The sequence below is a fragment of the Triticum aestivum genome, chromosome 6A, assembly GCF_018294505.1.
Source record: "Triticum aestivum cultivar Chinese Spring chromosome 6A, IWGSC CS RefSeq v2.1, whole genome shotgun sequence".
NCBI lineage: Eukaryota > Viridiplantae > Streptophyta > Magnoliopsida > Poales > Poaceae > Triticum > Triticum aestivum.
In genome coordinates this window covers 205416459-205429182 of record NC_057809.1, presented here as the reverse complement: position 1 = coordinate 205429182, position 12724 = coordinate 205416459, and the positions used below count along the sequence as shown (strand labels likewise).

At 56.2% G+C, this 12724-nt stretch overlaps 1 protein-coding gene across 1 annotated transcript; it reads right to left on the bottom strand.

Annotated features, from left to right (window-relative positions):
• Positions 1-6010: 6010 nt before the first annotated feature.
• On the bottom strand, positions 6011-7718 carry LOC123130559 (zealexin A1 synthase-like). The gene is made up of 2 exons (XM_044550433.1): positions 6794-7718; positions 6011-6709 (listed from the first exon to the last, which is right to left on the bottom strand). Exons 1-2 carry the CDS (start codon positions 7697-7699, stop codon positions 6083-6085), a joined length of 1533 nt encoding a protein of 510 aa, XP_044406368.1. The 5' UTR covers positions 7700-7718; the 3' UTR covers positions 6011-6082.
• Positions 7719-12724: the final 5006 nt, after the last annotated feature.

Here is a 12724-nt window from a genome sequence, read left to right as displayed (position 1 = left end):
GCCGTGGCTGATGACCAGTACCTCGGTGATGGCGATGTCGCTGCTGTCGGCTCGAGGAAGAGGGTCGTTGATGATTACTATGTTGGTGGGGAAGGCGTCAAGCGACGCCGTGTCAAAGTCGACAAGCATCGGGTCGGTGGAGCCAACCGACTCCAAGTCCGCGGCAAGCTCGCCGGAGACGTGGAGTTGGTCGAGGAGGCTGACAAGGTGGCTCTCGGGGCAGCATGTGCCCGCATCGGATGCGGGCTCGTTGGAGATGCGAGCCTCGCCAAGAAGATCGGCGAGGCAGCTCGCCGCGCAGGCATCGGCGACGCCTTGCAGCGCGTCGGGGCAAGCGCCATCGGGCGAGCCGGGCTGGCTACGCACGCTGGGAAGGAAGAGGGTTCCCGTCCAGAACAGGTCTCCGGACGACGGTGCACCTGGCCCCACGGTGGGCGCCAAATGTCGGGTGGTTGGTGCGACATATGCCAACGGGTGGCTTATCATTGTGGGAGCCAATAAAACATCGCCGGTGCCTGGAAACGGGATAAGGCGAAGACATGCACGCCGGCGGATCTTACCCAGCTTTAGGGCTCTCCATGGAGATAACACCCCTACTGCTGCTCTGTGGGGTCTCCGCATGGTCACTAGATCGACAAGTAGCTACAAAAGGCTCCTTGAGTTGTTCAGTGAGAGGGAGAAGAGAGGCAAGGCTAGCTCGCTTCCCCTCTCAATATGGTGTCTAAAAACTCTGAAAAGGATCCCCCTGCATGGGTGCCCTGGGGGGTTTATATAGGCCTACCCCCCAGGAGTACAATGGTAATCCGGCTGGGCGTGGGCCCTAGCCGTCTGTGTCTACGCTCGCCGGCTTCTCCGCCGACCGGTGGGGTCCGCCGACTGGTGGACCCCGCTGGCTGCCGGCCTTCTGGTCGACAGGCCAGTCCCACTGCTCAGGGGTCTTGTCGGAGGCTGGTTACTATCGCCTCGCCTCTGGTGACGAGGGCTTTGTCGTGGTAAGCATGGCTACAGTGATGCCGCCTGGCGGCTTATCGCTGTAGCCTTACCCCGTCTTATCTCCTTAATGGGGCGCCTCCTTCGAGGGAGTGAACTAGCCGGCAATGGGGAGTCGGCCATACCTCAGGCCAGCTGGGGGAGGCCGACCGCCTTTAGGCGTCTCCCTGACTGAGGGGGCCCGCCACCCACGGGTCGTACTGACAGCTCACCGCGGGTGACGTCATGGTCAACATGGCAACAGTGTCGCGCCAGATGGGTGATGGACGCCCCGTACGACGCACTGTGGCCATGCGTGTACCGGGATTCGGGGGTGGCATGCTTCACTGTTGCCACGCCCTGTCTCATCACCGTTATGTGGGTGCAGACTCTGAGGGCACGATCTTGGCCGCCTGCTGGGGGGCCGGCTTCTTGGAGTCGGCCTTCTCGTGGCCGGCTTCTTGGAGCCGTCCCTCTCGTGGTTTTCTTCACGAGGATTTTAGGGCTGGGCCGCCTTCGTGCAGCCGGCCTGAGAGGTAGCCAGCTGGGGGAAGGCGGCCCCACGTCTTGGATGCTTGAAGGCTCGATCGGCCTATAATTTTTCTGAAGTGCCAGGGGGAGCCGGCTAGGCTACCCGTGGTCATTTACTCCGACATTTATATAGTGATACATCATATCAATGTACTTGCTCCTATCACGCCGCACTGGATCCTCACGTAGAAACGTTGTAGACTCACTATCAACATTGAGCACCACTTGTTCCGGATCTCGATTCATGAGATCACCGTGTAGCCTTCCTAACCACACACACCTTGACACTCTGCATCACTTGAAGTCGATGTAACCACTTTATGCTTTCGTGATAGCCATCTTATTATGCTTCCACCAAGGAAATATGCCACGTCCGAGGTACTCTTACGGTCGTCAACAATCCCTTCCTTGTCTCTACCACTATAGCCAAGTAGTTTCACCACCTCCTTGCTCAGCTCAAGATGAGGTTTCACTGAAACATCAATTGGATTGCAATCTTTCATGTCACAACTTTCAAGTGCCTTCCTTGCGTATGCCTCCTGACATAATGTGATCCTCTCCAGCTTTTGATGTACCCCTGTCCCGAGGTTGCAACTCAAAAGGCCGAGATCATCCATCTTGAGAAGCTCCTTCATTTGTAGCTTGAACTTTGCAATCACCTCTTCATCTGCTCCAGTTATCAGCAGGTCGTCGACATAGATGCCAACTAGTTGACGATCCCTTTCTTCACCTCTCTTGTACATTGCATGCTCTAGTGGGGCTTTCTCAAATCCAAGAGAAACCAAAATCTGATCAAGTTTGATGTTGCACTCCTGGGGGTCTTGCCGTAGCCCGTACAAGACTTTGTGCAGCTTCAGTACCTTGTGTTCCTCTTCCTCTTTGATGAATCCCGGTGGCTGATTCACATACACATCTCCTTCTAACTCGCCATTCAAAACGCAGATTTTACATTCATGTGATGTATCTTCCATGATTCTTGAACCGCAAGAGCTATGAGTAATCTCACTGATTCCATCCTTGCAACGGGAATGAACACTTCTTCGAAGTCCACACCTTCCTCTTGCACGTATTCTTTGGCTACTAGCCTCGCTTTGTGCTTCACGGATCCATCGACATCTTTCTTGATCATAAATTCCCACTTGAGATCCATGACTTTTTCATTGTTGGAAAGATCCACAAGCTCACATGCATTATTGTCGTGGATCGACCTCAACTCTTCTCCCATAGCCTGACGCCAACACTCATTCGTATTTGCGCCCTTGAATTCCGCCAGTTCCTCGGCGTTTGCTAGACATCGCCATCCACTCCGTTTCACCTTTTCCGAGTCTTTTGTCCAAAGAGCTTCCTCTGGATGTATGTCGAACACCGGTTGTAGATGTTCGGTTGTAGATGGATGTGTCCTTTTCTCCTGTAATGTCTGAGGCGACATTGCCTGTGTGGCTCCTTGTACATTAAGGAGCGACACCTCATTGTTTGCTTCACACATTGCTGTTGTCAAAGCATAATTTTCATCCTCGGATACCGGCGTTACATTGCCGTTCCCATCTCCCTGCATTGCAGTGGCCATGCATGGCAAAACTGCACGTACATGCACAGGCAATGGACCTGGCATATCTGCTGGACTGCTCAGCGGCCACCCAGCCGAAACTAGCCTTCCAGGCGCGTGGCCTTTCTATCCTTGATCACTTGGCTTGTCTTTGCATGCAAGTCCACTTGCTGGCCCAACACAAGCACTGCAAGCCTCGTGTGGCATGCTACCTTGATCCAGTGGAGCTAGCTCATCACGTGAGCTACCAGATCCTCCTTTTGAGCCATGCATCTTTGATGGACTGCTGCTCCCTTCGAACTTTGTGGATTGTCTGTTTTCTGAGACATGAAATACCGCGTCGTGGCCATCAACTCCATGTATCTGCACCATTGAGCTAGCTGCGCTTGCACTCGATACACCAGCAACTTCCAGTTCGTCCGTAGCCGCTGCACTCGTCTTCACTTTTGCGCTAGCATCAACAACAGTTTTTGTTTCTTCGTGGACTTCCGACGCCACGTACGTCTTCGTTTTCTGTGGACGCATCACACAAAAATTACCCCTCCATGGCCGAGCACACGCGGCAATTGCTGCATCCGCTCCAGTGAAATTAGCACTTATGCCCGTAACACCGATGTTGGTTTCAAAATCACCCCATGCCCGTAGCATTGACACGAGTTTCTGAACCATGATCTTGAGAGCGAACTTTTTCTTCATGTAGCGGGACAATTTATTTAGCCTGCGTTTAAAGAACTGGACCCTCCTCGCCCACGAGTTCACACATCAACATCATGACACCTTCATCTTCTAACTAGGCCATGAGCGCCTTCTTCTTCGGGGAATTCTTGCACTCCGATTTGAAGTGCCCGAGTAGATTACAGTTGTGACAACGGATCTTCTTCTTGTCGAACTTTTTCTTCTTTGGCTTCTCCGATTGTTCGTCGGTGTTCTTTTGCGGGACGGTACATTCCGCCGCTACCGAACGCCTTGTCGAAATTGTTCTCTTTGGAAATCATTGCCTGCCATTGAGCACGCGTTAGCATCAGGTACTCATCCTCTTTTGCATCACCATAACTCAGTTTCATCCGCTCGTCATGGGCCTTAAAGCGACCAACCAGATCATCCAAAGTGAGAGTCTTGAGATCAACACACTGCTCGATCGCTGACACAATCGGCATGTAGCGCAGTGGAGCAGCACGTAGGAAACGCCGAACCACGGAGATGTCCTCCAACTTCTCTCCGATACCGCGAATCCCGTTTACCATTGTTGCCACCCTTGCGGCGAAGGCGTCCACCGTCTCATCTTCTCCCATTCTCAGATTCTCGTAATTCTTCAGCAAAGTTTGCAAGTTCGCCTCGCGCACACGCGAGTGCCCTAGATGCAATGTCTTGAGCGTGTCCCGCGCCTCCTTTGCTGATGTCTTCGAGATAAGATGCTGTTGTACGTCCACCGGCATCATCGAACAGATGGCCGTGATAGCCTGGCGATCCTTCCGATACAAGGCACCACCCTTCAGGTACTCCTCACCGCCGGGGTCGACGGCTTCCCAGAGCTCATTGGCCTCGAGCGCCCACTCCATCATGGTCGCCCACACCATGAAGTTCCCACGGTCGAATTGTGGATACTACGATCTCACCAGAGCAGCAATTACTTTTGCCACACCGGAGCACTCCACCAGCTGCTTGGTCTTCTCGTCGTCCGACATGACCTCCTGTTACTAGAAGATCAACCTTACTCTAGATACCAATTGTTGGCCCAGACCCGCCGCCGAGTACTTTTCGGCGACGGCAACAACCAACGACGAACGACGATGAAGCGAACCAACACTGACGAACTCGACGAAGTGCCTTACGTCGAGACACACCGTAGTACAAAGCCAGCAACACCCACGTATTAGTGTAGCTAGTCTACCTCAGCTACCCTGATCAATACGTAGATCAACTAGTACCCCACGCGCATACAACGGCCAGCCGGCCGGAAGCGAAACACACGCACGCGAAGCTGGGTATTGCCGCAGGAGCGTATCGCTCCTGTTTGATCTGTATTTAACTTCACAAATCCATGATGTGGTTTACAAGCCAGGTTACACGCATATAAATATGCCCAAGATAGACTACAAGCTAACCTACTCGGACAATAACTCTAGTCCAACTCGGCCACCTATACATGCATTAACCAGACATACTCGTACATGGATTTTACTCCTACTTGGCCGCGTGCACGTTCCGTGCAAAGTTCGTGTTTAACTCTAACAGAGAATATGGTATAGGGGATCGATGGTCAGAACAAAAAGAAGAGGGGATAGAGGATCTCCTTGCTTCAAGCCCCTCCCAAGCTTGATAGGGTTGCCCGGAATACCATTAAGCAAGACTCGCGACGATGACGAGGACAAGAGGGCCGGAACCCAACCTCGAAAACGCGGAGGAACTCTAGGTGTTTGAGAAGGTCGAGGAGATAGTCCCAACGAGTAGAGTCAAATACTTTCTTGATGTCAAGCTTGAAGAATAGCGCCGATGTTTTGTTCCGGTGGAAACGCCTCACAAGATTGCACATATTCATAAAGTTATCGTGAATACATTGCTGCTTGATGAATGCACTTTGAATTTAGGAAACAAGATCATTCATGTGTGGGGCAAGCCAAGGACGTCCAAAGGTGTTTTGGACCAAGAATTAACCTAACGCATGAGTAATCCACATGCGGTATGATATCCTTGGGGTTTCCGTCGTGTCCCTGGCATTGCCACTTTGTATATATTTTTTGCTTCTTAATGAACATGCACTGCTCCTGCCGGTCCCTAATTTTTTCGTACGAACTTATTACGCGGCACGTGTTGTATCAACATCCAAATTATTTGCTTTATGATGTACTCATCAGTTCAACGGTGTAATTTGTTACATAAAAACCTCTTCGTTACATACCTAAATGTGCAATATAGGTTTGCGCCATTGCCAGAAGGCAGATACAAAGCCGTGATAGCCTATATTGTGATAGATAAAGTACGACATCTTATGAAGGCAGCACAAACCTTCGGACGAGGGCACAATGCCGCGACAGCCTAGAGGGCAGCTTGCAGGGGCACACGAACGACTGGGCGCAGGTGAAGACTGTTCTTCCTCTGGATGGTGACGCTCAACTCCTCTGCCATGTCCAGCTCGCTTCGTGAGACTCCAACCGGGAGCTCCCAGTCGAAGTGGTATAGCAGCGAGGCGAGCGCGAGCTCCATGCTAGGCTGTGCAAACGTCATTCCAGGGCACATTCTTCGCCCTGCTCCGAAGGGTAAGAACTCGAAGTCCATGCCCTTGAAATCAATTGCGCCGCTCTCGAATCGCTCCGGCTTAAACACTTCGGCGTCGGTCCAGTACTTGGTGTCCCTGCCGATCGCCCACACGTTCACAAACACGGTGGTGCCCTTGGGCACGTCGTACCCCATGACCTTGCATGTCTCCCGGCATTCCCTTGGAAGGAGCAGTGGCAACGGTGGGTGCAGCCTCAGTGTCTCCTTGATGACGAGCTTCAAGTAGCTCAACTTGGTCAGGTCATCTTCTGTCACCGTCGGGCTCCCTTGGAGTGTGTCGCGCAGCTCGGCTTGTGCTTTCTGCATTGCTCTCGGATTTCTCATGAGCTCCGCCATGGCCCATTGTACGGTCGTCGCCGATGTCTCACTCCCACCACTGAAAAGGTCCTGCATTATGACATGAACGATTAGTTCTCTGAGATCAGAATGTCGGCTCAAATTATGCATTCGGACATACATCAGCACACTTACTCGGATGAGGGATTTGATGGCTCCCATGGTGAGGGGCACATCCAGGCCATCTTCCTTCTGCAACCTTAGGAGCACGTCCACCATGTCCTCTTCCACGTCTTCCGCCAATCTACGCTCCTGGTGCTGCCTGATGATGCGATCCATCAGCTCGAACATCTTGCGGGTGTTCGCCTCTGCCCGGCGCGCAGTACCGCTCAAAAGGCTCACGATCTTCCACGACGGGACCAGGTCGCCGACGCTGAACCCGGAGGCGATCTTTAGCGCCTCTGCGAGGACCTCCAAGAACTCGTCGCGCTGATCGAACCGGTCACCGATCATTGTACGGAATACCGCATCCGTCATGAGCGCGGTTAACCGCTCGCCGACATCCACGGCTTTGCCCGGCGAAAACGCGGCGAGGGAGGCAACGAGGCGGCCAACCTCCTCCTCCCGGACGCGGCGGAACGACCGCACTCGCCGGGCGCTGAGCAACTCGAGGACGCTTGTCTTGCGGAGCTGCCGCCATAGGGCGCCGTACGGCGCGAACACCAGGCCCGGCGCGTCGCCGTCGGCCAACAAGATCCGCATGCTGGGTCTCCACGGCCGGGTCGCGAAGCTGAGGTCGTGGGTCTTGGTGACCTCCCGGGCGGCGTCGGGGGACGATGCGACGACGACAGGGACATCGCCGAGCTGCAGGTACATGAGGGGCGCGTCGAGTCGGCGTGCGAGGTCGGCGATGGCGCGGTGCAGGAGCGGCCCGTGGATGATCACCTGGTGGAGGTTGCCGACGACCGGCAGCCGCCAGGGGCTGGGCGGAAGGTTAGCTACGCCGGTGTCGCGGCGCAACCACAGGTTGAGGAGCAGGCAAGGTAGAAGGAGAGCCAAGACAACGCAGAACCAGGAGGCGACTTGCTCCACTACGGCCATTGTGCGTGCGCGTCCAGAGCTTGAGTTATGGATCGATGGCTGATGGAATGCACACCAAGTAGATCGCCCCAGTATAGCTTATAAGGAGCGTGGACGATGTGTGTAAGCGAGATTCATTCAGGCAGGTCAGCGTGGCGTCGTCCCTCGCTATCTATCCCGGGGATATACGGTGTTGCCTATATTATATCTCTGAGATATACGGTGACATTTGGAGAAATTATATTGAGCAATGCTACACATACGTAATGTTACGTTCAGATTCTACGTAAAAGCTGATGTGGGTTTGTTAATTGGGCTAAGATTAGCAGCTGGGGCCCACCCCGGTTAAAATCAGGAAGGAGAAGAGAATTTTATGAAAGGTCAAGTAAGCTTACGTAGAAGGTTCCGGCAGACCCTTGAGATTCGAACACTGGGATGCGCGCGGAGATTCCGCCTTCTACCTACCTGCACTCCTCCGCCTCGCTAAGATCTAAGCTATGGAAAGAACAACACGAGAGACACAGGGTTTATATTGGTTCGGGCCACCGTTGTGGTGTAATACCCTACTCCAGTGTGTGGTGTGGTGGATTGCCTGTTGGGCTGATGATGATGAACAATACAAGGAAGAACAGCCTCGCGAGGGTCTGTTCTTGGCTGGGCTGATGAACCGCTGGGAGGAGTTCAATCACCCTTCTCTCTCTTTCTCTCTCTCTGATTGTCGATGCCCCCCTCCCCTGGGGGTGGCTAGTCCTATTTATAGAGGCACTGGTCCTCTTCCCAAATATCGAGCGGGAAGGGAGCCAACAATGGCGGGCTAATTTGAAAGGGGACGGCTAGTACCAGCTATCCTGTCAAAAGTAGTCTTTGCCTGCACAAAGCTCTGGTGGTGACGCTGTCTTGGGCTCCACAATGACCTCCGTCTTGCAGTCCTCCTGGTCCTGGTCTTGTTGCACCGAAATGGCAACCCTTGCCTGATGCCTCGGTACTCCGCGGCTGCGCTTGCCCCCTTTGCACCAAAGAGGAAAGGAGGACAGTGCGCGGGCTGGCACCCGCCTGGCACCCTTGGTCGTCATGGCTTGCGTCACGGGCACCTCGTGAGGTACCCCGCCTTGATCTCTCCGCCTCCTCGCGAGCCAGCCTGATGAGGCCGTGCCTGAGGAAGCTCCGCGTCGTCCGCCCCGTGAGGCTTGGCCCCTCGCGAGGGTCTTGGGTCTGTGTTGGTGAAGATGGGCCATGTTGGGCCCCCCTTTGTGCCACGCCGCAGGCCGCAGGCAGGCAAGTCTGGGGAGCCCCGTTCCCAGAACACCGATAGTAGCCCCCGGGCCCAAGGCGCGCCGGTACTTGGCCGTGCAGAGAGACGGAAGGGCAAGAGCGAAGCGCCGCGGGCCCTAACAGCCTGCGGCCTCGGGCATCGCGTGGCGGTTGATTGGACGTGGGCGCCTCCACTTCCCCATGGCGCCTTGGCAACTGCACGGGTTGGACAAGTCCCTGCATGCAAAGCGGGTCATAATTACCTGCGATCGTGGGGGCCGTCGGTTGGCCCTCGCCAGCTATAAGTACGGATCGACGCGCGCCCTTCCAGTTCATCCCCCCTTGCTTCTCCTTCTTCTTCTTGGCCCCGTCGAGGAGGTTCTCGGCCGCAGAGAAGGGGAAGGCTCGCCAGGTTGAGCCTGCCTCTTCCCCGCCCAAGCGCGGCCGAGGGCGCCCTCGCAAACATCCTGTGGCCACCTCGGCAGCTCCCCGCGGCCGTGGAGACGATTTCCAGCGCGGCGACGGGCGGATTGCTGTGGCTGAGGGGCGCGCTCCGGCCGCGCGTCCCCCTAGGCCGCGCTTTCGCGCTGCAAAGGTGCTGTCGGAGTTCGTCGTGTGGTCGGCGGAGCCGACTAGCACCCGGCTTCCGCTTCCTCGCTTCCTTCTCGGCGAGCTCCCGGCCGGCGCCCCGGGCGGCCTCTGGCTTCAGGCCGACGGCTGCTGCAGCCGGGCCTCATGGGTTTCACTGGAGGTCTCCGCAGCCGGGAGCCTGGCCCTGGCCCGCGGTTGGCAGACGTTTTCCCGCGCGCGTGGCCTGAGCCGTCGTTGCACCCTGCACTTCAAGTTTGACGATGATGCCACCCTCTACGTGAGGCTGTTTCGGGAAGATGGTCGCCTCGCAGGGTGCTGCCCTGAGGACGATGACCGTGGCTGGGAACCCAGCTCCGGCGACGATGGAGAAGACAGCGCTCGCGTGACTGGCGGCGGTCGGGGTTCCCCAAGCTTCTCCAGTTTTTCTTCAGGCGGCGACTCTTCCAGCGGTGGCCGCGGTCAGCCTCCACGCCGTCGCATCTGCTTGGGAGGTGGTAGCATGTCCGCCCGCCGTCGCGCCCCGGTGAAGCGCGAGAGGGAGTCTGCCTGAGCCCCGGAGGTAGCTCGAGTCTTCCCTGCAGGCCGGTGTGAGGCGAGCTGCGCCTGATCTGTTCTTTCTTTTCCTTTTTTTTTCTGCATAAAAAAGACAGTAGTGTGGAGCCCCGCAGGGGCGTGTTTGGGTTATTGCTGTTAATCATCGTTTTGCTTCCGTTATCGTGCCTTCCGGCTACGTGCCCACGTGTGGATAGTTCCCGGCCCCAGCCGTGGGGGGGCGACCGACCCAGGCCCTGTGTTCGTGTCGCGATGCCCGTGGGGCACGGACTGGAGGGGTGCTCCTGTAATGGACCCAGGTCGCGAACCCTTTAAACGACTAGGACGGGAACATTCGCGAGGGCGCTCGGCAGTCCCCCCCTCGCGAGGCCTTGTATAAGAGAAATCGAGGCAGGAGAGTGAAAAGTCGAAGAACCACAAGCCAAAGACGGCAACAACTTCAATAAAACTTCGAATGAGAAGGAACAAGCCAACTGCGGAAAGCAAATGAAAAGCCGCGTCCGGCACCTAATCTAGTCTTCGACATCTTCTCACCAGCGCGGAGCTAAGTGCTGCCACTAGGCGTGGGAGGGAGCCCCAGGGCCTGAGGCCGGCGCTCCTGAGACTCCGGGGCGTGTACAACCCCTACTCATTATTACGTGAGAGTGTCACGGGCGGCGAGCTTCACAGGCGTTGGCCTTCTTCACAGGCTCCGGACCTTTTTCAAAACGCGACAGCTTCACAGGCATTCGCCTTCTTCACAGGCTCTGGGCCTTTTCCAAAACGCGACAGCTTCACAGGCATTCGCCTTCTTCACAGGCTCTGGGCCTTTTCCAAAACGCGACAGCTTCACAGGCATTCGCCTTCTTCACATGCTCTGGGCCTTTTCCAAAACGCGACAGCTTCACAGGCATTCGCCTTCTTCAAAGGCTCTGGGCCTTTTCCAAAACGCGACAGCTTCACAGGCATTCGCCTTCTTCACAGGCTCTAGGCCTTTTCCAAAACGCGACAGCTTCACAGGCATTCGCCTTCTTCACAGGCTCTGGGCCTTTTTAGGGGTAGAACCTCCGGAGGTGCTGGATGTTCCATGCGTTCTGGACCGGCACCCCCTCCTGAGTCTCCAAGCGCGCAGAGCCGGGCCTGGAAACATGAACAACTTTGAACGGGCCCTCCCACATGGGAGAGAGCTTGTGTAGCCCCTCCCTGGAGAGAACCCGCCTGAGCACGAGGTCTCCTACCTCGAGAGTTCTGGGGCGGATGTTGCGGCAGTGATATCACCGCAGTGCTTGTTGGTACCTCGCCGCTCACAGCGCGGCTTCTCGACGACGTTCCTCCCCCAGCACGAGGTCCATCCCCCGCATGGCGTCCTGCTGCGCCTCGTCGAACGCTAGGACCCGCGCGGAGCGACGTCTGACCTCGTGAGGGAGGACTGCTTCGGCTCCGTAGACCAGGAAGAATGGGGTCTCTCCAGTCGGCTTGGTCGTGGTTGTGCGGATGGACCACAACACGGACTGAAGCTTGTCGTACCAGCCTCTGCCACAGGCCTCCAGCTTCTTCTTGAACGTCCTGGTCTTGAGGCCCCTCAGGACCTCTGTGTTAGCTCGCTCGGCCTGGCCGTTGCTTCGGGGGTGCACCACCGAAGCGTAGCATATCTGCGTTCCAAGGTTAGCACAGTATGTTTTGAAGAGGTTACTGGTGAACTGCGAACCGTTGTCCGTGATGATGCGGTTCGGCACCCCGAACCGGCTCACAATGCCCTTGATGAACTTGACCGCGGAACCCGCGGGAATGGCGCGGACAGCCTCTACTTCAGCCCACTTGGTGAACTTGTCCACGGCGACGTAGAGGTGGCGGTAGCCCCCTGGCGCCCAAGGAAACGGACCCAAGATGTCCAGCCCCCAGACTGCGAATGGCCACGAAAGGGGTATAGTCTGCAGGCCTCCTGCTGGCTGATGGATCTGCTTGGCGTGAAACTGACAGGCCTCACAAGCTTTCACTAGTTCGACGGCGTCATTGAGCGCGGTGGGCCAATAAAACCCACTGCGGAACACCTTGCCGACGAGGGTCCGTGATGATGAATGATGTCCACAGTCTCCGTCGTGTATATCTTCCAGCAATTCCTTCCCTTGCTCCCTGGAGATGCAGCGCAGGGATACATCGTTTGGTCGCTTCCGGTAGAGCTCCCCATCCTTGATGCAGTATGCCGTGGCCTGGCGTGCCACTCGCTCCGCTTCCTCCTCCTCCTCCGGCAGGGTCCCTTGTGTTAAGTAACTCCGGAGCTCCGTGATCTAGCATCCCTCCTGAGGTTCCATCGTCAGGAGCAGGCATGCTCCTGAGGCCAGGCCACAGGCCGGAGCTCCTGAGGCAGGTGGCTGGGGGAGCTTCTCCTGAGGCTGAGCCGTGTTTGACAATGACGGCAGGGCCGAGGGCTTGAAGAGCCGCTCCTCGAAGACGCCAGGCTCCTGAGGTAACCGCCTGGACGCCCGTTTGGCAATGTCGTCGGCCTCCTGATTGGTGCCACGGGGCACATGCTGCAACTCCAACCCCCAGAACTGCTTCTCCATCCTGCGGACCTCCACAAGGTAGGGTTCCATGTGCTCATCTTTCGGCTCGTACACCTTGTTGGAGAAATTAACAAGGAGCTGCGAATCGCCCTTGATGGTGAGGTGTTTC